Raw genomic sequence first — 25,228 nt, forward strand, 5'->3', positions numbered from 1 at the left:
AAACTAAGGCATGGGAGGAGTTCGGTGAGGTGGCTTTGTGGAAATTCTGGTCCACTATCCGGCGTCTCAGGAGGGGGAAGCAGTGCACCATCAACACTGTGTATAGTGGGGATGGGGCGCTGCTGACCTTGAATCGGGACTTTTTCCAGATGATGTGGTTCTGTTGGCTTCATCAAGCCGTGACCTCCAACTCTCACTGGAAGAGGTCGCAGCTGAGTGTGAAGCGGCTAAGATGAGAATCATCACCTCCAAATCTGAGACCGTGGTCCTCAGTCGGAAAAGGGCGGCGTGCCCTCTCCAGGTCGGGGATGACATCCTGCCCCAAGTGGAGGAGTTCAAGCATCTTGGGGTCTTGTTCACGAGTGAGGGAAGAATGGAACAGGAGATCGACAGGCGGAGCGGTGTATCGATCCGTTGTGGAAAAGAAGGAGCTAAGCCGATAGGCGAAGCTCTCTATTTCCGGTCGATCTACGTTCCTACCCTCAACTATGGTCACGAGCTGTGGGTCGTAACCGAAAGAACAAGATCCCGGATACAAGTGGCCGAAAGGAGTTTCCTCCGCAGGGTGTCCTTACTCTCCCTTAGAGATAGGGTGAGAAGCTCGGTCCTCCGGGAGGATCTCAGAGTAGAACCGCTGCTCCTCCACATCGAGAGGAGCCAGATGAGGTGGCTGGGGCATCTGATTCGGATTCTCTCGGACGCCTCCCTGGTGAGGTGTTCCGGGCACGTCCCACCGGGCTGAGACCCCGGGGACGACCCAGGACACGGTGGAGAGACTACGTCCTTTGGATGGCCTGGGAACGCCTTGGGATCCCCCCGGAAGAGCTGGATGAAGTGGCTGGGAAGAGGGAAGTCTGGGCGTCCCTGAAAAGCTACTGCCCCCGCGACCCGACCTCGGATAAGTGGCAGCAAATGGATGGATGGATGGCATGGGTTTGTAAAGACTCAACTTCCACCAAGGAGTGGGGTGATGTTTGTTTGGAAGCTGAACATTTTTGTTTCTAAATTTCCACAATTCCAACGTGTCTTGTCGGAGTCAAGTGACTCCCGACGGTGGCAGTAAGGTGACGTGATAGTTCGCCAGCCACTGTCACGTCAAAAAGACCAACGAAGAAGAAAAGGCGGAAGTTGTCACTATTGCTAAACAGAGGAGGTTATAATGAGTCTAAAGTCGGCGTTATTTCCCTTATTCTCAATTTACTAGATACACCGTTTATGGCGTTTAACAGATAAAAACTAGGGCGTCTTTGTGTTGCGATAATCTTGTCTTCGTCGACTTGGTCAAGCTTCTCAACTTAGCTTTAGCTTGCGAGCTGCCAACAAGCAGACGGCGGAAGTGGTCTGGTTTCGATAAATCACGACAGCAGCGCGCTCGACAAGATGTGTAAAGTCCGAATGCTGAGGGCTTTGGTGGCGAGGCGACTAACCGAGGCCGCCGACGAGATATTCGGCCTCTTTGAGAGGACGATAACTGAGTACGAGGAGGAACTGTGTCGCTCCAAAGAGGAGAACGAGCGACAGCGACAGCTACTGGACGCGTTTCTCAAGCCTAGTGTACAAGTAGACGTACAAGGTTTGTAATTGACGCTTCATTCTCACATTGTGTTGTCACTTGCCAAAATGATGACTCCAATATAAATACCTGCGTCATGTATCTTTATAACCATACTGAAACCATGACAAAAACCTACAAAAGTTAAAGCAGTGGAGTAACCGATGACAAAACGATACCATGGCAAAAAACAACAACTAAATACTAAATAGAAGTAAGAGAGATGCCCCAATACCACTTATTTCAGACTCAGTACAAATACAAGTACTTACCACTTACATTTGAGTACCTACCGATACTTTAAAATGCCCTTTTGTCATGCTATTTGTGATGAAAATAATGTTTTAATCAAACATTGCTCAGAAACACAAAATTACAAAAAACAACTTCTCATTCCTGACAAAGCAATATCGTGGATATATGTATGTTTTTCAAGCAACCTTGCCACAAATTTCACTTAAATGTAGCCTGTAATGTAAGGCATTTCAGTTATAAAAGAAAACTGTGACAGGACAATGAAGTTATAATTTAATCACACCATCACTTAATCTCTTTTTTGTTGTTGTTGTTGCATATGAAAGCTGTCACAATACCAAATGGTGACTTCAATATGATACCTGCATGAAGTATCTCAATATTGATACTGAAACAATACCATGGTAAAAACCCAAAATACCTGATAAAACCAGTGGTTTAGTAGATGACAGAGCATCTATTTTGTATGGTGCTTATCCTCATTAGGGTTGCTGGTGAAAGGCAGGGTACACCCTGGACTGGTTGCCAATCAATCACAGGGCAATTTTTTTTTCAACTCCTTTGCGACCTTACTAAAGACTATCTTCAATTAATACATTTTATCTTGTTCATGGTGTCCTGCAGACATACCACAGCCGACCGACATGAAAGAAGAGGTGATCCCCGACAGGCACGAGTGGAGCGCCAGTGCAAAAGAGCAAGAAACACTGGAATCCCGCCACATTAAAGTGGAAGAACTCTGGACCAATCCGGAGGCAGAAACTGGGAACAGGCCAGGTGATGAAGTCAGGTCCTCACCCCTTCATCACAGAAAAAGTCAGGAAAACGTTGAGCCAGACCTTAGAACCAGCAGCTTGTCAGCAGAAACTGCTGAAGACAACCGCGAAGCACCGCAACTGTACAGCCGCTTCAATGTATCTGCTGACCACATGACGTCGGACTCATCCGACGAGGCTCTTAACGGTAACACAGAATCCCAGGGTCACGGCAAAAAGTTTCAGTGCGGCGACTGTGGCAAGACGTACACGTCCAGAGCAAGCTTGAAAAGGCACATGATGAGTCACACCGGAGAGAGACCTCACAGTTGCTCGGTATGCGGTAAGAAATTCATGCAGCGCTCTGATTTAGTTATGCACTCGCGCAGTCACACTGGAGTGAAGCCTTTTGGCTGCACGCTCTGCTATTGGAAATTCGCTAAAAAGAGCAGTCTGGTGTTGCACATGAGGCGACACACGGGCGAGAAGCCTCATTGGTGCTCGGTGTGCGGCAAAAGATTCAGACATCGCTCCAGTCTAGTGGAACACTCTCGTATTCACATCCAAGGAAGCGTTTACTCTTGCTCGGTGTGCGGCACCGGATTCCCTGGGAAACGCGGTTTGGTGGCGCACAGGAAAACGCACAGAGGAGAACAGGCCATTTCTTGCTCCCTTTGCGGAAAGAAAGTGTCAAGTGCGAGTTATTTGGCCTTACACATGAGAATACACACTGAAGAGAAAATACACCTGGGAGAGTCACACCAGTTCACTGAAGAACAGTCTTAAGTGAGAACAACATAGATGGTGTCACAGCCTCAGAAGTACATTTGATTCTCAACCTCTGGCGTTGATAAGAAATCTGTCACCTGAATATCGCATTGTTACACTACTCACAAAAAGTTTGGGATGTTGGGCTTTCGGGTGAAATTTCAGGATGAACCTAAAATGCACTTTCACTTTACAGGTGAACTTAATGTGACCTTCTCCAAACTATTAAATGCACATTGTTGGACTTAAATGATTGATCAAATAACTTCAATAATTCAATGACAAAAAAAGTTGCAGCAACGTGTTTCTCGAAGCTTGTGATTTTTCCAGTTGGATAAACGTTACTGCAGACTCATGCACTACTCCATGTAGAAATATGTTGGCACAATGGTGTCGAGCCAGGAAGCTTAGCTGCGTAAAAGACAGAGCGTGCCCAAAGTTTGGGATCATTTCACCCTTAAAAAAAAGATAAAATGCAAGACAACTACCACAACAGCACATCTATGATCGTCAACACAAGGTATGCCTGTTAGCTGATTTAATGTAGGCTACCACCGTTAGTAAGAACGTATTGTAATGCCCCCACAAGTGATCAAGGATATGGTATAATGTGGAACATAAGGATGGCAGCCCCAAGTTAAAAACAATAATACCTACACCTCAAATGCAAATTTTTATCCAATTATTCGATTAACGGATTGGATAATCGGTAGAATCATGGATTCTAAAAAAAATATTTGATTGCTGCAGCCCTAATGCATATGTCCAACTGTTCAATGTATCAGTGGACGTGCATTCAAAAGTTTACAGAAGGTCATAATAATTCACTTTTTTAATTAAGAAAATAATATTTTTGTTTTTTTTATAAATTTTTTGTTTCCTCCTGAAATTTCACCCAAAGGCTGAATATCCCTAACCTTTAGCCAGTTGTGTATATTGAAGTCATCTGATGGAGTTGGTCTGCCTCATACATCTGTGTCATCCAGTGAGAGGAATTTATGACAATGTCTGGCATAACTAAAATTGTATTTTATTTTTTTTCTGCCTTTTTACACTATTTAATCTATTTAATATTTTCATTGGAACTTTCAAATAACTGATAAAATGTTACCTAAACATTGCCTGCACAGTTAATAAATGTTTTATGATGGTGCCATTTTGAGCCTGGAACAAATTCATTCATTTGACATTCTTTTTTTTATGGGGCAAAATTAGACACAAGTTTTGAAAGGTTTTTTTTTTTTTTTTTTGGTCATACGGGGGTACACTTTTGGGTGACGTGGTGCAGAGGGTAAGTGTACGGCCTGCAACCGGAAGCTCACCAGCCCATATCCCCGCCCGAGCGTATGTTGTTGTTATGTCCCTGGGTAAGACACTCAACCCAGATTGCTTATGAATGAATGAATGTGGTGGTCGGAGGGGCCTTAGGCACAGAATGGCAGCCGCACTTCCGTCGAACTGCCTCACGACAGCTGTGGCAACACAAGTAGTTTGCCACCAGATGTGATTGTGGCGTGAATGAATAATCCGTGCAATTGTAGTCTTATTTTTGAGTGCCTTAAAAAAGGGCTATGTGTGTGGTATGGAAAACTCAGCATTTTCACCCCTTTCCGATCAAAGTCAGCAAAGGACTTATTGTTGGATGTCGCAAAGATTATCCTGTGTGTGTTTGGATGATTGTCAACCGTGTTCAATATTTACAAGTCACAGACTCCGTGATTGTGAAGTGAAATGGAACCGTAGCCAATTAGAAAACAAACTAAAGCTCGCACTTCGGACAAAAATAGATGGATAGATACTTGAATAATCCCATGATGGAAATTATGTAATACATTGGTTGTGTTGAGTGTCTTAGTATTTGCCACAATAAAAATAACAGTGAGAAACGTTTGCATGACAATGTAGTTACCAGATAAGCTAAGAGTTAGCCTACCTTCTTTTACTTTGTCTTTTACTAATACTCTATGTTGCTCTTTGTATTTCCGTCAGTCTGGATGTCCTCACATTTTAAAAATGAGTTAAGATGTTAAAGATCTGTATATGTGTACCCTACTTTAGATATCTGAAATAAGCAGCATAGAGCTATTGAGCAATATTTCCTGTCAATGCGGGGTAATGTATGATGATAGAAAGTGATAAGAGAATTCTTCCTGAGTGCTATGATGACGTTACATGTTCAGCGTTCAAAGCAAATCACAAGGGTAGACATTTCTGCCTAAAATCATCCCCCTTAGATGACTTCTTCATGTATTCTTGCACCTACAACACCAGAATGGTCCATGTTGCATTCCTTTGCTCTTGTTTGGCAACTGGGCTAGCAGTTCCATATTTTCTTTGGACACCAGACTGCAACCAACTGGTGAGGATTAAATCATTCATTCATTAATTTCCTTAAAAATACAACAACAGCGAAATTAAGGCATGTGAACCAGGGAGCATCACTAACAATGATGGCAACAGTTCTGTCGAACAAGATATTGCCCATTCATAACCTTATTTCATAGAATTGTTTGTTTTTAAGCTCCAAGAATGGCTCGTGGCAAATGTGTTGTCCTTGTGCCAACCGAAAAACCACAAGCTTCTAATCTGGAAAAAAAAAAGAAAACACAAGTAAGGTGTATTTTTTTCCAGGTGTTTAATTATGTAGCCTGGGGCCGGCTAATTATTAATTTTTCTTCTTAGTATGACCATTATATTAGTTAATAAAAGAGACTAACTGTTTCCTATTTTTCTGTGCTGAGATGCTCCCCCCCCCCATTATGTCAAGTTATCAAAATTGGTATTATATATAATTGACAGTAAAAACAACAACACATTTTTACTTTTGTACTTAACATTTCAGTCTGTTCTTCACGTCGACTTAAGTACAGTAGTTGAATCAGTACATCTACTTCTACCAGTCTTTTTTAATTTTTGTATTTTTTTTATTTTTTTATTTATTTCTTTACACAAGTATCTGTACTTCTACTTCGTACAGATTGTGAGTACTTTTGTTAAATGTTTGTTTTGTGTTATGAGTCCTAAAACATTTCCTGTTTTTTTTCCCCAGGGTCTTGATAGCTGCACAATTAAGTGTGAGTGTTTAGATTTGTACAAAATGACTACGGACATCCCTCACCCTTGTCAACATGGCATGCATATTTTCAAATGTCAGATAACTGCACAGACAAGCCCAAGGTTCTGCCCCGGCAAAGTGCACCCACCTCTCCTGAGTGGGGTCCAGACTATGTGGGAATTGGTCAGGACAACCATGTGCCTGTTCCCATTATAAATGTAACGTGGAAGCTAAGGTCAGATGGTGAGTAACACTTGAGAGTTCCATCAGTACTGTACAGTATCTTCATTGTGATTGTTTTAAAAGAGCATTCAGATTAATCTTAACCCCCCCCCCCCCCCCCCCCCCCCCCCCCCCCCCCCCCCCACCACCACCACCACCACCCTCCCTTCCTAGCAAGTGTATTAACACTCCGGGGGTCACAGTTGCATATTGTCGATAAGCATATGAATCCAAGTCTGTGTGTGCAGTTCGTTTACAGTATCAACCAGCAGCTTAATCCCAATTTTACCATGGTAAGAAGATACTGTACATGTTTATCTTGAACTGGGCCAAACAAGTAACAGTGTTTCCTACTTAGTGGACATTTTCATTGACTGGGGTGGTGGTGGAGGCTGGCCATGTGTATACACTTTCAGCTTTTAATTTGCCACAACCCGACTTTGGAGATTACACCATCACAAAGCAAGTTACTATCCCAGGTGAGGTATTGCCACGAGACATTTGAATTTAATGTACATTAACTATATTAATTATTCAAAGCATATTGGTAATTGGTCAGAATGCAAGCATTTTACCCCGCTTCCGATCAAAGTCAACAAAGTCCAGATTATTGGATGTCTCCAAAAGATGTTGAACGATTGTCGTGCGATGTGTCAGGAGTGATTTTTACCACCAGATCTGCTCAGAAAAGTGTCTGGGCTGACAATCGTAAATGTTAAACCTGTTCAATATTTAGACAGGCAAATCATTGGAAATCTGTGCCTTCTTCTCATTTTGTTTGTTGATAATGAACGGTAATGTGCGGCAAAAATTATGTACTTTTACATTTTTTACAAATTTAAGATGTGTTCACACATACCGATAATTGAGCTGAATTTGAGTATTTTTTACCTCCTTCCAATCCTGAGCGATTATTCTGTGTGGTGGTGCGATGTGTCCTGGATGTCCTTTGGCGTCATGCTGCCTGTCACAGATCAGTCTTGGTACTACACCGGACATTTAGTTTTGGGGAGGGAGACTTGATTGTAGGTGGAGATGGTGATATGTGTGGTGTGCTGTGTTAGTCATCTGGAGTACACCACACACTATAAGCGTAGTAAGAATACACGCAGATTTTTTTTCCTTATCATGTGGGAAGTCTCATATTAAAAAAAAAAAAAAAAACTATTAAGATGTTAAAAATCCCACCAGGACTACATTAGGTCCCAAATTTATGATTCATATATTATCTCTAAAAAGTGAGTACACTCCTCACATTTTTGCAAATATTTTATATCACCGCTAAATAAATTACACTTTTCTACAATACAAAGTAGTCAGTGTACAGCTTGTATAACAGTTTAAGTTCACTGTCCCATCAAAATAACTAGACACACAGCCATTAATGTCAAATTTCTGGCAACAAAAGTGAGTCAACCCCTAAGTGAAACTGTCCAAATGTGGCCCAAAGTTTCAACAGTTTCTGTGGCCACCATTATTTCTCAACACTACCTTAACCCTTAAGTTTCTACATCCGAAGCCAATAGTTTGTTCAGCTATTTTTAAATGTATTTCAAAAAGGGGTTTGGTAACAAACAAACAAAAAAGTGTGCAATATCTCAATCGTATTAAAAGTGAGGACTATTTGCAGGTTTGGTACAGATTTATGATATATAGATATATATGACTTTCCAGATATGTGGTTGTCTCCAACAATAAATTTCTATTATTTTTTCACTCTTATCTTGATAACACTAAATGTTGTAATCTTTGCTGTCATGGCCAGGATGTGATGACGAGAGAATCCGAAACTCCCAGATGTGTTTGGAAAATGGTGGGTTTGCATTTAAAAACACAGTAAGAGACAGAGGCGCACATCCATTGTAATGTTGTTGTTTTTTTTAAATTATCATAATTCAAGGTAGCCTTTGGGACCCTCAAGTCAAGACTGCTGTTTCAGTGGAGAAACATCAAATGTTGTCTATTGTTGTGGGCTTTAAAGCAGACAACCATTCCAACTTATATCACGTCTCCATTCAGAGTGATGGCATCCATTTCTCAAAGAATGTTTCCAAGGTAACCATAATACAATACTGATACTGACTTTTTTTTTTTGTCTAACATAATTGCCACTATAATATTGCTCTGTATACCTGTAGATCAGTGCAGAAAAAGGCTCTATTGATCCCATCCTGGCGTAGCATTGCATTGTTGTGCGTATTGATATTGTTTTATTACGCAATCTCATGAACAGGAGTACAGAACATTTCTGAATGTCACCTTTGCCTTGGATGTGTCACAGCTCTTAAAATGTGAATTGTCGATAATGGTGAGTTTTGCTTTGACCACTCCCCCGCTTCAAAAAAAGATCTGTGTATCTAAGTTGAATGTTTGTTTTTTTACTTACTTTTTTCTTTTTTTTAAAGATCAAGCCATTTTTCACAAGGTGCATAAATGACGGCTGTCGTCCAAAGCAAACGAATATCAATTATTGTTTGTGTAAGTACTGCAGTTGCAGTAGCATTAACAGCTCCTGTATCGTGCGTAATGGGGCAACTTAACCCTTACATACTATTTGGGTCAAATTTAACCCATTCAGACATTTGACAGCAATAGAAACACCATGAATGTCATTATTACACCCTGAATTTCGATGTCTTTTCCTAAAGTGAACCAAAATAAACAAAAAAGACATTTCATAATGTCTTTTTGTGTGAGTGTGTGTGTGTGTGTGTATGGAAAATGAACATTATATATCAGGGTGAAAAATCAGTCAACTTGCAATCAATTCCAATGCAATAAATGATAATGGGACTTTAACTGTACATAGAGGGCTTTTTAAAATTATTATTATTTTCAAAATCAACTTTTTTTGGTAGATCTTACACCACGGACAGCAGTGATTAAGGGCGCTGTGGGATTGCTCTTTGTTGGTGTTTGGTTTGCCTCTCTGCTGTGGCGTGCATCTCGTAAAGGTAATACGATTTGATTTATACGCAAACTCGTCAACTATGTTGGAATGCAAGTTTTTACTTCCTACAGGACAAGAAGGAGTATATAAAGTGTATATTTTAATTACTTTTCTAAAATAGATTTCATTTTTATGTTCAGTATTGTACTGGCATTGATATGATTTCCATCCCACAAAATAATGTTTCTCACCAGCTCGAATGGCTTTAAAGGAGATGTTACACTTTTTTTTCAACAACCACCAAGATTCCACAAGATGACGGCAAAGTAATACTTATATTGCTTTGGCTGAGCACGCAACTGTGAATAGACATGTTTTCAGTGAATAACACAGGATAGGTTCCCCCAAAAAATTCAGCAAATTTATGAATTTTCAGATGCCTAAACACACATAAGCGGGGTGGGGGTTACTGTAAGAAATGGCCAGTAATTAGTTTGACATTAAACTCCAAGTGGTCATGGCAAGCAACAGCTTGAAGTCTCGTTTTTGAAGAATATTTACTAATTATATCAGTCAAACTGCTGGTTGTTTTGAAGTGGGTGGAGCCGCCTGCCTCCATACAGTACTCGTATCTCAAGTTAGGGGTTGCAGGTCAAAGAAAAAATGATCGACAGTTCGTATCTCGAAAAACCTGTAAGTCTGGTCACTCGTATCTCGAGGCACCTCTGTATATACAGCTCTGGAAAAAATTAAGAGACTGAAAAATACTGGACTTTTTGGGAGGTATTTTGACCACTTTTTTTTTACCTTGCGCTGCTCCTTCTGGTGTGCACACCTTGGCACCAGGGGGCATTGTAATGGAGATATAAATAATACACAAAGAAGACAGTCACAATTGAGTGACTCAATAGGCTTCTGTAATATTTGCCATTTTTCGCAGAGGATAAATAATGTACTATATGCCTTGATTTTTGCTATATTGTCTGTCCAGATGTGTTTCTGCACCGGTTATGTTCAAATATCCGTTGCTTGAAGGGTTAGAATTACTGCTAGATTGATTTCATTAGACCATCTATACCGTTTTGTATTGTTGGTTAGCATTAAGCTAATGTACTTTGGAAAGGCAAAGTTATGTGGTTGGGTTAAATACACAACATGTAATTCTCTTTGTTTGATGTTTAGTTATACAGTAAACCTCAACTGGGAGTGGCAATAAACAGCTTGCACTTGGCCTCTTTTTTGAAGAATTGTTCACCATTAAACTGTTGGTTGTTGTTAAAGTTGACTGCCACCATAGCGAGCTTGTAACTCAAAAAGAAAAAAATCAGCCAAGCGACTGCTTGTACCTCAAAAAACTCCTAAGTTGGGTCACTCGTAAGTCGAGGTACCTCTGTATTTGGAATTTGGGAGTTATGTTGTCAGTTGTTTATACAATAAAAGAAAAATTTTAGTCAACCATTTAGCTATAAATAGCGAAATTGATATTTTTGCAGTTGTCTCTTAATTTATTTCCTTCCCTCAGATCAGGTCAGTGTGTTGACATCTGCCACTGACCAGCAGCTGCAATGTTTCCAGGTGCAAGAAAGAAAAAAAGTCCTCATACTCTACTCTCTTGACCACCCTTTATACAAAAACATCATCCTCAAGCTTTGTGCCTTCCTGACGGCCAAATGTGGCACTGAGGTAATCCTGGATCTGCTGGATTTCACCCGACTGGGAATACTGGGCCGTATCCAATGGCTAGACTGGCAGAGAGAGCGAATGGAAGGCTCCTCAGATAAGATCCTCCTCCTGTGCTCACAAGGAGTGCAAGCCAAATGGAGAGCCATGTGTGGAGAGAAGCCGGTTCTCCTGAGGGAAGACTTGTGCTCGCCTGTGGGCGACATGCTCACTCCAGCTCTCAGCCTCATTGTTCCTCATCTGGTGCACCGCGCTTCCTTCGAGAAGTACATGGTGGCTTACTTTGAAGAGATTTGCTCCCCGGAGGACATCCCCTCGCCGTTCAACGTCACAGTTCGATACAAGCTCATGAAGCAGTTCGAGGAACTCTTCTTCCGAATCCTGGACACCGAAAAGCACGGGCCGGGTAGGGTTTGTCACATTGAAGGACTTGCAGAGGGTGAGTATCACCACTGCCCCTCAGGTCGAGCCTTGCAGGAGGCCTTAGAGGCTTTCCGGGCGTACCAGCTGAAGCACCCGCAGTGGTTTGAAGAGGAACTAGTAGAGGACTTGGAAGTTGAGGAGCGAGTCCTATAATGCTGGGGTATTATTTTTAAAAGTGCATACCTATGAGGGTTGACAGACAGTAAAACAAACATACTAAACCAATACCTCCTCCCTATCTTAACTCATTGACCGCCAGCTGTTTTCAAATCAGAGTTCTCCATATTGCCCGACATTTTAGAGCGTTTTCACTGATCTTTCAAGACCCACAGAATATTGTGTCCTGAGACAATATTAGCACCGAACCTTCCAAAAGAAAAAGTAGAGTCTTCTTTTACCTGAAAAAAGTATGTTTCTACCTTTTTCCCCTTTCTTTAGTAATCAGCGGCAGAACATAGGTTGGTTTCACCAAAAACACCACTTTCTCACGAAAAAGCGAAGAAAATGAATTAAATTGTCAAGCAGAAGAGTGACTGACTTTTTTTCATTTGTTTTATTTTTTTGCTTTTGTGACTCCTCAAGCTATACTGACTCACTGCATGGTTCGAGTTGAACAATAGTGACTTTTTTACATGGCCTTCATCATTCACTGAATGAACTGTATTATCTTATCTCACGATCGTGACAAATACTTTCTACTACCTACCTACACACATACTCTGTTGATACCATACATACATAAGCTCTCTTGAGTGTGAGGTGCCTAAACTTGTCCAACTTCTAATGTGTTTGTGTTGGCATTTCTGTCCCACATAATCGACGTGACAATTGAAGATTCACTGTCTATTCTTTATCTTCTATTCAAAAGTTGTTTTGAGCTCAAATCCAAAGCGATGCAATGCCGCCATCTACGAGGATCTGTGAGTGATTACAGTGGTTTACAAACCTGAACTTCACAGACAAGCGTGGTGAAACCCTCTTCCATGCCTACTCGTTGAAAAATATACTTAAGGTGGATTTACGGCGGTGGCAGTAACTGTCTAGACTACATTTAACAAATATAAACATCCACTGCAGTGAATGAGGAAATATCATGTCAATGCACCAATCTTGGAAAAATACGACTTTATTGACATAAAATGACAACTTTTTTTCATCCCAACAAAATGCGTCTTTGTTCATGTGATTACAACTTTCTTTCTTGAACAAATACGACTTTATTCTTATAACTTGACAACTTTTTTTCCCTCCAAAATCTTTGTCATAACATTATGCATATTTTTCCCCAAAATAGGTAACTTTATAATTCATATGGACTTTAGAGGTACACATGGGAGTTATGTTTAATTAGCGTTTTGAGTGGTCCCTTCGATAAAAAATCCCCCGTGTATGGAGTCCCTGGACCAACAAAGTTTGAGAATCCCTGGTATAAGGATCCATCCATCCATCCATTTTCTGAGCCGCTTATCCTCACTAGGGTCGCGGGAGTGCTGGAGCCTATCCCAGGCTATCTTCGGGCAGTAGGCGGGGTACACCCTGAACTGGTCGCCAGCCAATCGCAGGGCACACAAACAAACAACCATTCGCACTCACATACACACCTACGGACACTTTAGAGTCTTTAATCAACCTGCTATGCATGTTTTTGGGATGTGGGAGGAAACCGGAGTGCCCGGAGAAAACCCACCCAGGCACGGGGAGAACATGCAAACACCACACAGGCGGGGCCGGTGATTGAACCCCGGTCCTCAGAACTGTGAGGTAGACGCTCCAACCAGTCGTCCACCGTGCCACCTGGTATAAGGATGTTGAAAAATGGGGGGAAAAAAAAAAACACCTCAGCCCATGTTACTTAGCATGTGTTACACTGTGGACAACTGCCATTACATTGTACGGTAATGTGTGGGAGAATTTAACTGGATTGTATGTACAATTGTAGTAATAATATAGTGACCAGAAATACAGAAAACGAAAAATCTGTAAGTAACATTTATCATATACTTTGCAGCTGAAAATAACAAAGTATTTGTTGACATGAATAATATGTTCTGACCCAAAAGACCGACTTCTGGAGAATTAGTTAACCAACAGAGGTCTGTTATTGATGCTAGCTGGCCGTGTCAACAGTGTCTGGGGTTAAAGTTCAGCCTTCTGGGCAAAGTTTCTAACATTTGATTTTTGTAGCGGCAGAGAAGGTAAGCACCAAATGCATGTGCAAACTGCTCTTGGCTTATTCGTTGTACTACTTTGGACTGATGTAGTGTATATTGTGGGTGTAATATTGATGTAAGTGTAGGTTTAGTATAAAATGCCCAAATTACCTTAAAGCAAACTGTCTTTTTTTAATGAAAACCTACTGTACAAAAGGGAATGACACAACTTGCAATATTTTTTTCTACTTGTGGAAAATGAATCTTTTGGTTGTATCCTTAAAGGTGTAGAAATTCGCAATTTTTTACAATTAAAGCAATCATTTGAATATGGTCTATAGAGAGAGAGCGAAAACAATGTTCCAAAAGTGTCGTGTAACAAGTAGTAAGTAATAGATTAAGGACAGTGTTCCAGAGTGTTATTAAGTTTCTCTTCGTGTTGTCAAGGTACTCCCACAAAAAAAAAAAAAGAATGCTCAAGCGAGTCTGCACATTGATCATTAGAAGAGGACTTTTGACATTTCAGAATGGTAAGAATTGCCTTTTTTTGGACTTAAAATATGGCTTTGTATCAATTATTCCCTAAGGAATTGTACTTGGTAATTTAAGGAGTGTTCAATACTGGGAACGATTAGAGAACTACAGTGCCTAAGTGACTGAATTAATAAATAAGATGGTTAAATAAAATCATTTCATTTATTCTTGTTTTGACTAGTTTGATTCTTTATATTAGCGTTTCAGAGCTGTATAGTACTGAAAAAGCTTGAAAGTGTGAATTTGACCTTTAAAAGGATACGTGTATGAACTATGTTAGGAGTGTACTGATGATTGCGATCAGAGGTGGCAAAAGTACAGATGTTTGTGTTAAAAAAATGGTAAAAGTAGAATTATTGATTCAACTCCTTTGATAGGACCAGTTTTGATAAGTTTTAGGCCCACACTTTTTTTTGCCACTTTATGCTCTAAAAGCTAGTGGTGAGAACTTAAGTGAAGTACAAATACTTTAAACGGTACTTAAGAGGATTTTTCAGATATCTGTAGGCCTAGTTAACTTGAAGTTGAGTAGTTAAAACTGTAAAATGCATTAAAGTACAATGTAAAAACGAATTTTCCCGTCATTTACACTTAACACTGCACCTGTTTTGATTAATTTGAAGACCTACATGTTTTTTTTGGCACATTATGTTTAAAAGCCACTGTTGGGAAGTAGCGAAGTACAACTGGATACTTAAAGTGAATTTTTCATGTATCTGTCCTTAACTGGAGTATTTAATATACTGTTACTCCCTAAATTTGAAAATAGTGTTCTGTACTTACTCCTCACTTTGTCAGAATAGGCTTGTTACGTCCCACCACTAACTACTATACAGTAATAAATATATGGTGGTTCTTTTAGACGGCGCCTTCAGAGTTCATCCATCGGTATCGCATGCACTGGCAGAAAACCGCCCAGTGGTGGCGCTAGAGAGCACTATCATCACTCATGGCATGCCCTATCCTCACAATCTCAGGTACGTGATATGAATAGCAACACACTGTTACAACTGTGATAATCGTGGTGAATGATTGGATCAACACAGCACAGCTAGAGAGGTGGAGGCCATAGTGAGGGCCCAAGACGCCACCCCTGCCACTGTCGGGGTGATTGAGGGCAAAGTTCACATCGGTCTGTCTACGGAGGAGCTGGACTTCCTGGCCCGCTTTGACGGCTCTGTCAAGGTGTCTCGCCGTGACCTGCCGTATGTGGTTAGCCAAGTGAGGACGCAACACTCAGATGTGAAATATTAAACTCGGTGTACTTCCGTATTCAATTGATGCAGAGGTGGCAAAAGGTAATTCCAGAATTGGAGGACAATTTAGGCACCAACATTTTTGAAAATTTCTTTTGTTTTCAAGAAAAACAGGTAAGAAACAAACATATACATTTTTAATTGTGTATAGATGAGCTAAGAACCACTTAAAATGCAGAGGGTCATAAAGCATGTCAACACCATGCTTATAGCATGTACACAATCAGGCACTCGTGTTATATAAACAACTGTGTTAAGTAAAAAATGTTATGGGCCAATTTTGACAAAGTATGGAGTAGAAAGTGCAGTTTTCAAATGTAGTGAGTAAAAGTAAAAAGTCATCAGGAAAATAAATTCTCATTAATAAGTACAGCTAGCTAAACACTCAATTTAGTACAGAAGCAAAGTATTTATACTTGGTTTAAGTCCCACCACTGACTGGATGTGATGATGATGATGATGCATCCTCAGGGGCTCTCTGGGGGAACGACTGTGTCGGCCACCATGATAGCGGCACAGCGAGTTGGCATCCCCGTGTTTGTCACTGGAGGCATCGGGGGAGTGCACAGAGATGGAGAGAATAGTAAGACGGACAGCTTTTTATAATGGATCGCTTTGCAAAGGTGATGTCGACTGTCCCTTTAGGGCCACTGTTCCAGGAATGCAGAAGTAAGATGAAGGAAATCTTGGGTGTTTGCGCATCCCTAAAATGTCCATCCATCCGTATTCTATTGCGCTCATCCAGAATGACAGGTGAGCTGGAGACTATCCCACCTGACTTTCGGTGAGAAGCGGGATATACCCTTGACTGGTCGCCAGCTAACCACACAAACAACCAATCACATCTATGCACAATTTAGTGCCGTCAGTAAACCGCACATGCATATTTTTGGAATGTGGAAGGAAGCCGGAGAACATGATGAAAACCCACACAAGCACTGGGAGAATATGCAAACTCCACACAGGAAGGCCAGAGCCGAGATTGAGATTAGCATCCATAATGAGGGAAAACACTATAGAAAACGAATGGATGGAACTATTACAGTTACATTTAGTTTTTACATTACCAGTACTCAACATTAATGAGCTTTTTTTCACCACAGCATCATATTTTGTCTCACTTGGCCCTAATGCATATTTTGGATTTTCATCCAATACTGAGTTATTGCCATTATGTTTTGACATTTTTTGGTATTTTTCCAGGTCTGGATATCAGTGCGGATCTAACAGAACTCGGCAGGACTCCCGTTGTTGTGGTGTCTGCTGGAGTCAAGTCTATTCTAGACATTGGGCGCACTCTGGAGTTCCTAGTAAGTGCTTTGAGGAGACCTACAATAGCACATGTACTGTATAACTATGACTGACAATGAATTGTTACTCTGTAATTCCTTTTGGCAAAACTACTCACACTCGGTACTTAAGTAGAAGTACAGATGCAGTTGTGTCTTGAGATACGAGTGACCCAACTTAGGGGTTTTTCAAGATATGAGCTGTCATCTTGACAATTTTTTGCTTTGACTTGCAAGTACAAACTTGAGATAGCGGTGCATGGTGGCAGTGAACTCAATTCAACTCACGGTCAAAGTAAACATAAATCAAAGAGAATTACAAGTGTATCTAAAACAACCACAGTTTTGCCTTGGGAAAGTCTGCTTATCTTAAAAGTATAATCCACAACAATTTTTTGTTAAAAAAAGTCATTTTCACCACTACAAGTGTAGATGACAGAATGCTGATTAAGCCTATCAGCGTCTGACACATCTTGCTATATTTTTCAATAGATATATATTTTTTTACATTTAGTGCCTATCCTATACCCTATTCCCGCACTACATCACTTGGTGGCACTCTAAAATGAAGTGTCGCATTTTACCTACAAACGGGCAGGCCCATACATGGGCAGCGTGTGGATTGATTGAGTCATTGAGAAAGGAGAAAGCATGCGGCGTTGGAAGGAGGAGGAGGAGGGCCGACAAGCATTTTTGCCTATGTCATAATGAAGCGACGAAGGCTTTGTTGTAATGCTGAATTCAAGCGTAAGGGGGTGCCAGAAATCACAGATTATAACTTTAACGCTAACATGCCGGTACATTTAAAAATGCCTTTGACATGCTGAGAATTAGCATTGATAGTTGCGGTTTTAGAACCCTTTAAGAAACAGAGAGTTGAACACAAACAGTGGAGCAACGCATGTACTCAGATAATATAGCAATGCTCACAGGCATATTCTTTATTCTATTCTTCGTTGTTTGTTTCTGCAAACTGTATTATACTGCCCCCCTGCCCCCCACCACCACCACCACCCCTGGTTGCTTTAACTACATAAGTAAAATTATCTGTTAAAGTACAGATATCTGTTTTCAAACTTAAGGAGTAAAAGTCAAAGTCATTAAAGAGATATATACTCAAGTCAAGTACAGATACAGTACCTGAAAAATCTGCTTTAGTACCCCCCAGGACTGTTTATTTTCCCTAATCAGGAGACGCAGGGTGTTTGTGTTGCCACCTATGGACCATCAAAGGATTTCCCAGCCTTCTTCTCTCCACTAAGTGGATTCACCTCTCCTTACCAGGTCAGCGACCCTGACAAGGCTGCACAACTCATCGGTAGATTGACTTTTCAAAATTCAACCCAATGCCCAGTAATTTCAGAAAATGCATTGACATTCACAAATGATCATGATGTGTCATTACCTCCCCATTAGAGAGTGCTTTGTCGCTTGGTCTCCACAGTGGCGTGCTGATAGCTGTGCCCATCCCGCAGGAGTACGCAGCAGCTGGCCAGCAGATAGAGCGAGCAATACAGACGGCCTTGGCAGAGACAAAGTATGAAAATTATATTTATGAATAAAATGTAGGAATGAAAAGTTAACCCTTACATACTGTTTGTTTTCCATGCACATGTCAGTTTTGACACAAGCCCAGAATATCCTTGTAATTGTCTATATCAAATTATGAACTGCAGATGTTTTCAAGGTGTATTAATAGCCTGTCTGACATAAATAAATGGATGATTAATCCTTAATGTAGGTTTCGGGGAAAAGGGAAAATGTACTTTTGCAAGTGCAGTGATGCCTTGAGATATGAGTGACCTGATTTATGAGTTTTTCGAGATCCGAATGGCATCTGTGCCACGGTGTTGTAACCATTTAGTCGATCTTTGAAAACAAAAACATGTAGACGGGTAATATAACATTACTTACAGACATATTCTTTATCCTCTGCAGAAAAAAACAGCTAATGTTATTGTGGCTTACTAAGGAGTAACATGGCCCTCTCCATTAGGGCTCGGACTCGCTCTCTAAATCCCCTTTCGCTAATCGTATTTACAGAAATGAAGGACTAGCGAATCGGAACTGAATCGTTACTCCTTGTACTATTCCGAAATAATAATCCAACAAATGAAAAATCCACTGGCACGTTTTGGCTGGCGCATTTTAGCTGCTATGTCTCCCTCTGGAAAAGTTTAAAATGGCTTACTTTAACCAGGATCCCTCACTAGTCCTTGTGTAAAGGTAGAAGGCTGTGTCTGTTCTGCCAGTCAGCGCCCTAAATCGTCACTGCCAAGTGCCTTCATGCCTTGGAACAAGCTGCCAGCTAGCTACAATACTTAGCGTGCTGGCTAGCAAGCCTGCTCTCTTAATCTTTCATGCTGTGTTGGATAAACATTCTCAAATTCAATCTGCTGTGGTCGTGGGCTTCGTTTGTGGCGCTTCAGTGAATAGCCACACAGCTACTCAGAGCTAGGATAATAAGGGAAGCCTCATTCAGCGGGGCGCTTGTTTTCTTCTTTTTTTTTTTTTTTTACAACAAACTTTATGGCGATCTTGATGAAGCTACAAGGCATACATGCACAGAAGCAATTCAAGTCAAAATGACAGAGGCCATAAACACCACAATCATGGAATATATCTAATATTGCATTGCATTTCCATTCATTTAAATGGGGGAAGATGATTTGAGATATGAGTGTTTTGAGCTACGAGCGTAGTCATGGAACACGTTCAACTCGTATTGCAAGGCACCACTGTACTATGTGTGCATTGGAAACTGAACAGCAAGGGTGAAAGGCTAGTGTTGACTTCTCTCCTCCATAGTTAGATTTCACGGTCGTCAGTCTGCATTTCCACACAACAGTTACTCTCTTTTTTTCTTCTCATTCAGTGCTCGAGGCATCACAGGAAAAGACGTGACGCCGAACATTCTCCAAAGGGTCAACGAGTTGACGCAAGGAAAGTCCCTTCAAGCCAGTATCCTTCCAATAATTCATGTCTAACCGTTTGCACAGGAAATGGACTCCCCAATGTCAGTATGTTACCTCTCCTTCATTTTGCTTATAGATATTGCTCTCATTCATAACAATGCAAAAGTTGGCAGCCAGATAGCCGGTGTGCTGTCAAAGCGGGTGAAGAAAAGAAAGTCAAGTATCGCATCATATCATCCCGCTAAACAATGTGAAACCAATATCGTGAGTGTTATCAAACGCAGATGTTTCATTTCAAGGAGACATTTTTTAAATCCGTTCCCAAAAAGCGAGCGCCTGTAACATAACATGTCAGTGCTGCATATCAGAAGCTAACGCTATTTGCTAACGCTAATCTGTGTATCGAACCAAACTAGATGCAGCTCTGCTTACCTTTTGACTTTAACATGATAGTAGGTGCGTCGCACCCGTGAGGAATCTGGATGTTTCCGTATGATTGTGTTTCAGACAGCATCATTGGTTGAAAGTGGCTCTGGATCTTGGCTCAGCCTAACCAATCATGTTGTGGGCAGAGACTCAGTGTGAGGGTGGTTATCATGTAAATTATCCCCACTGTTGTGGAAGTGCAGAGCAGCTCACTCACAGGCACATTCTGAGAAATGGGCAGATAACAAAAAATGTACATGGTTCTTTAATTTCACACTTGATGGTTGGGCAGACATCCTTGAGTCTCAACTATTTGTAAACAAGCCATTATAAAAGTAATTTTCATAATATGTCTCCTTTATAGTTTACGAGCTCAGTCTACATCAACAATGCCACTCTATTTTGCTGCAGGTTGTCGTCGGGGGTATAAATGTGGATTTTATTGCAAAAGGAAAAACGAAAACACTTCAAGTAAGTTTAGAATCCATATCATACATACAGCAGTGTTTCCCCACCTTAATGAGCCAAGGCAAATATGGTATATCGCATAAGAAAACAGCACACTGGCAAATAAAAATGTCACAAAAAGTGGATACACATTTAATTGTTACCTTCTGCCATCTAATGGAAGAGCATTTAATAGTTTTTCCTGTCACTATACATCGCTGCCATAGATAGAAGAATAAAGATAAAGGTTATTTTTAAACTGTTGTCACTCTGAGTTTGGACAGACCAACCCAGGAACTTTTTGTCAGTCATATGGAGGCGTAGGACGAAACATCGCTGGTGGGTTTGTGTGATCTTTGCTCGATTGTGTTTTCTTATCTAATCTGATTGATTTAATTTTTGGGGTGTGCTTGTCTTTTAAGAATGTCTGAGTCGTTTGGGTCATCAGCCGATGTTCATCTCAGTCACCGGAGCTGATTCTCAAAGCGATGCCGTCTTCAACTACTGCAAACATATGGTATCTGTTGTCAGTAGGGTTGCAGAATTATGGGAATTTTCAAAGTTGGAAACGTTTCATCGGAATTAATTTGTTAATTTACCAGAAAATGTCCACACCTTTACAACCTCAGTCATCAGATGCTGTTCAAGTTATATTTGATTTTTTTGGTCGGTAAATGCCGTTGGCATGTGTGCTTTTGCCGTCAGGATACCAGCGGCGTGACGAGGTTGGAAGGCCAAAGCACAGCCACCTACTGTGCGGTTATCACTGAAAATGGAGAACTCAGTCTTGGACTGGGCGACATGGACATTCATCAGCTAATAACAGAACAATATGTAAGTTCTTCTGGTTGTACTCCGAAGTGGCCTAGTGTTTTTTTAGATTCAATTCTCTGAGGTTGTGGGTTTGAATCTCAACTCGGGCCTACTCTGTGGAGTTCTCTTCCATGCTTGCATGGGTTTTCTTCGTCACACATTAAATAATTCATGTTAGGTTCACTCTAAATTTTCCATAGTCTTCTCTGGCACTGAACTGAGCAAAAAACTAAATAAAATGAATGTATTATTCGCATTTGTCTTCTTACGGTCTTCCAATAGGTGTCACAGTTTGAGAAGCAGCTTTTGTCGTCCACCCTGGTGTGTCTTGATGGAAACATACCAGCCTCCACCATCAGATATGTTTGCTCCATCGCCAAACAGCACAACATCAACGGTACACGCTAAATCAGAGGTCTCAAACTTGCAGCCCGGGTGCCAATTGAGGCCCGCAGGACGATATTTTGCGGCCCCCTACTTGACATCAATGTTTAGTGTTAGTGTGGCCCATGCATTTCCCTGGGCTTTTTTTTTCTTTTTTTAAATCACCTACACGCTACCATATCTCAGGCTCATGACAGCTCTCAGCGGTGTTTGTTGATAAGTTAGCCAAAGTCAATTAGCAACGCTAAATAAAAATAAAATGTATAAAATAGTGTACAGTAATGCAATAGATTACTGTTTGTTTAAGAGTTTAAAAAGCTGTTTAAGAGCATAGAAAGTGTTTATAAGCGTACGGTAGAGGTAAACAGGAGTGTGGGGTAAAATAAGAAGAGTCTTGGGCAGTTCATACAGCTTTAAAATATGTGTACATAATAAAAAAAATATGTGGTCGCCACTTTGCGGATTTCTATTGTATGAGTGGTCTGGAGCTTAACCCCCGCAATAAACGGGGGATTACTGTACTTGAAACCCTTTTTTGTGGAATACTTGACGCGGCCCAGACTCACCCTGGGTCTTTCTCTAGCGGCCCCCGGATAAGTTGAGTTTTGAGACCCCTGCTCTAAGTGAAAAACAGAAAGTCCTTGACATCAAATTTGGGTGCTTAATCTCAATGTGCAGTTTGGTATGAGCCGACGGATTCAAAAAAAGCTTGTAAACCCTTTCTGTCCGATGCCTGGAAGTCGCTGTCCTACGCGTCACCCAACCTGGCGGAGTTGTGCACCATGAATAAAACGCTTGGCCTTCAAACACCTAAAGGTAAAGATCTGAAGAAATAAAGCTTTGTTTGTGGTCATGTGGAAGTGAGGATGTGCTTTGGGGGTCGGGGGCGACATCAGTGCTTCCAAACTCCTTGGAGCAGGTGCTGAGTCTGGCCGTGGCCCTCTCGCGCCCCCTTCTGGAGCATCTCCACTGCCTGGTGGTGACCCTGGGAGAGAATGGAGTGGTGGTATGCGGTGAGCACCATGTGGGCTCAGTCAATCTGAAGCCAAGAATAGAGAAGAAGGCAAGAACTTTACTGTTTCAATTCACAAAACTAAAGTAGATCAAAGATAAATTAAAGTGGTTGACTTAGGAGTTTTATTTGTTGTGACTACACTAGTAACTCAAATCAGTCGTAGCTCAAATCATCTTTCCCATTTTAAATGAATACAAGTGCAATTATTCTGTTCCAGCCCCCCCCCCCCAAAAAAAGTTTTTGAATCAGAAAAATAGCACTCTACAGTACAGTGTCGCACTTTATAAAAGCATACTGTAAAAACATAATTAAATACAATGTAGAGAAACATTTTTGACATTTGTTTCACTGCGCTTTAGCTGAATTTAATCTCCATCACTATTGTTTTATCCTTTTTGCCACTCGCTTATATTTGTGATTTCCTGCTTTAACTCAATGGACATCATTCACTTCTCACCTTCTTCGGACCCATAGTTAAAACAAAAATGGCAAAAATACACACAATAAAAACAACACAATGCGAGCACAAAATTCAACTATACCTGTCATTTTACTGCAAGGTAACTTATGTGAACTGATGATGGCTGGACGTTGGATGAATGCATGGATGGGTAGAGGATAATAAATATCTTATTGTGTCCACTTGTATTTTCAGACAAGGAAGCTGTGCGCTCTCCACTACCCAGCACTGAGTGTAGCAGCACATAAGAACGTCTCAGGAGCAGGAGACAGGTAGAAAGCAGCTCTCTTTCTGATATGTTTTAAAAAGTTCAAAGCAAAACACGAGTCATCTTCGCCCTGTATGCAGTCTTGCAGGCGCCTTGATGGCCGGGATCATCCAGGGTCGAGACACGGACGCATGTGTTCGGATGGGTCTCCTGGCCGCACGCTTGTCCCTCGCATCACCACATCCTATCGCTCCCATGCTGAGTACACAATCTGTAGAGCCCGACCGCATCCAAAACCACAGCTGGCCCAAACCAACATTCATGTGGATTGACTGAAAGTGTTTGGAGTGGGTGCCTCTAAATTGTCCGTGTCGTTGTTTGTCTGTATGTGCCTTGCAATTGACTGGCAACCAGTCCAGGATGTAGCTCCACCTCTTGCTCAAAGTCAGCTGGGATAGGCATCAGCACACATTAAATATTGACACTTTTGGCCCAATTTGGACATTTTCACTTAGGGGTGTACTCACTTTTGTTCCCAATGGTTTAGACATTGATAGCTATGTGTTGAGTTATTTTGGGGGGATAGTAAATTTACACTGTTATAAAAGCTGTGCACTTGCTACTTTACAGTACATTGTAGCATTGTAGTGTCTTTTTTTTTGTCCCATGAAAACATAAAATATTTACAAAAATTTACAAAATTAATTATGTATTGTAATAATTCCAAGCTTTTAAAAACTATATGCTAACCATTTAACACAGAGTTGGGCAAAGTCCAGCCTGTGTTCTAAAATCTGACCCATGGAGCATTTTATTTTTCACCTTTTAATAAAGATCCTTTAATATGTGTTGCATTAGCTGTGTTTCCCCAGATGTATGAGTTAAAATGTGTTTGTTCATGTTTTAATATTTTTAGTTGATCCACAAAGGTTGAATTGAGGCAACTGGACTTGTTTGTGTTTGTGGAAGACGTTTCACCTTTAATCCAAAAGGTGTCTTTAGTTTTAAATTAGTAGGTGTGTAGTCTCCCAATTATGACGCTGAGGGAGTTGTTCACAATAGGATGTTATTGTTGACGCTGTTGCCCTGCGTATAAACCTGTCGTTCACTCGCCTGGTGGTAAAATCTCAAATACAAATCGGACACATCAACCACAAATCTAGTTTACGAGAAAACACGTTTCTAAACAGAGGAGGTTTGAGACATCACCTATCGTCTGGTTATAACAATGTCCTGACATCCCACCTTCCAAAGTTTGACTCATTCCATGGTAACAGTGGCTGGAATGAGTTGTTTTGCTACCAGGCGTGTGAGCAGTCGGTTGGTAGGCACGACGGTCGTTCACCAGCCACACCTCGGCGACAACAACACCCTATACTGACCTTTGCGAATTACCATGACCTGGATGACTGAAAATCTACTCATAGGCATATTTTTTTGTTGATGATAACATTAATATTCCAAATCTTTGCAGTAAACAGCTGCGGAGGGCCCAATAACTGGGTTTGCCTCGGGCTATCAAATGACTAAATACACCATCCCCACTTGCCTCAAAAATTGTTTGTTCCGCCCAAACCCTCCCACTTCTCCATAACTGGGTTCTGAGCGTGCTATCTACACAGAGCAATACACTGCTTTTCAGTGATATACAATCATGGTTTAAATACCTGGCTTAAACCAGGATATGTGGAACATTTCTTAACTTCTACCACATAATACCAACATGCTAAT

General features: G+C 41.1%; 2 protein-coding genes across 8 annotated transcripts; both read left to right on the top strand.

Annotated features, from left to right (window-relative positions):
- The first annotated feature begins 1,090 nt into the window (after window positions 1-1,090).
- LOC133478138 (interleukin-17 receptor A-like) lies at window positions 1,091-13,098 on the top strand. The gene is made up of 12 exons (XM_061773828.1): window positions 1,091-1,573; window positions 2,432-2,898; window positions 6,380-6,404; window positions 6,485-6,628; window positions 6,782-6,900; window positions 6,966-7,086; window positions 8,373-8,420; window positions 8,508-8,662; window positions 8,841-8,915; window positions 9,013-9,085; window positions 9,466-9,561; window positions 11,020-13,098. The coding sequence occupies exons 1-12, from the start codon at window positions 1,381-1,383 to the stop codon at window positions 11,751-11,753; spliced, it is 2,250 nt and encodes a 749-aa protein (XP_061629812.1). The 5' UTR covers window positions 1,091-1,380; the 3' UTR covers window positions 11,754-13,098.
- A 656-nt stretch (window positions 13,099-13,754) lies between these two features.
- Window positions 13,755-24,354, top strand: zgc:136858 (uncharacterized protein LOC678543 homolog). Of its 7 annotated transcripts, XM_061773830.1 has the most exons (20): window positions 13,755-13,795; window positions 14,198-14,280; window positions 15,147-15,261; window positions 15,331-15,505; window positions 16,012-16,123; window positions 16,186-16,293; window positions 16,744-16,850; window positions 18,021-18,147; window positions 18,246-18,366; window positions 19,705-19,790; window positions 19,881-20,008; window positions 20,582-20,641; window positions 20,893-20,956; window positions 21,040-21,134; window positions 21,323-21,451; window positions 21,713-21,827; window positions 22,493-22,630; window positions 22,711-22,877; window positions 23,485-23,561; window positions 23,638-24,354. In XM_061773830.1, the coding sequence occupies exons 2-20, from the start codon at window positions 14,223-14,225 to the stop codon at window positions 23,831-23,833; spliced, it is 2,178 nt and encodes a 725-aa protein (XP_061629814.1). In that variant the 5' UTR covers window positions 13,755-13,795; window positions 14,198-14,222; the 3' UTR covers window positions 23,834-24,354. The 7 variants fall into 7 exon arrangements, with proteins under 7 accessions (XP_061629814.1, XP_061629819.1, XP_061629813.1 ...); XM_061773829.1 differs by lacking the exon at window positions 13,755-13,795 and having other exon boundaries at window positions 14,068-14,280; XM_061773833.1 differs by lacking the exon at window positions 13,755-13,795 and having other exon boundaries at window positions 14,068-14,280; window positions 18,021-18,113; window positions 18,305-18,366.
- The last annotated feature ends 874 nt before the right edge of the window (window positions 24,355-25,228 follow it).

This window comes from Phyllopteryx taeniolatus, chromosome 5 (assembly GCF_024500385.1).
Source record: "Phyllopteryx taeniolatus isolate TA_2022b chromosome 5, UOR_Ptae_1.2, whole genome shotgun sequence".
NCBI lineage: Eukaryota > Metazoa > Chordata > Actinopteri > Syngnathiformes > Syngnathidae > Phyllopteryx > Phyllopteryx taeniolatus.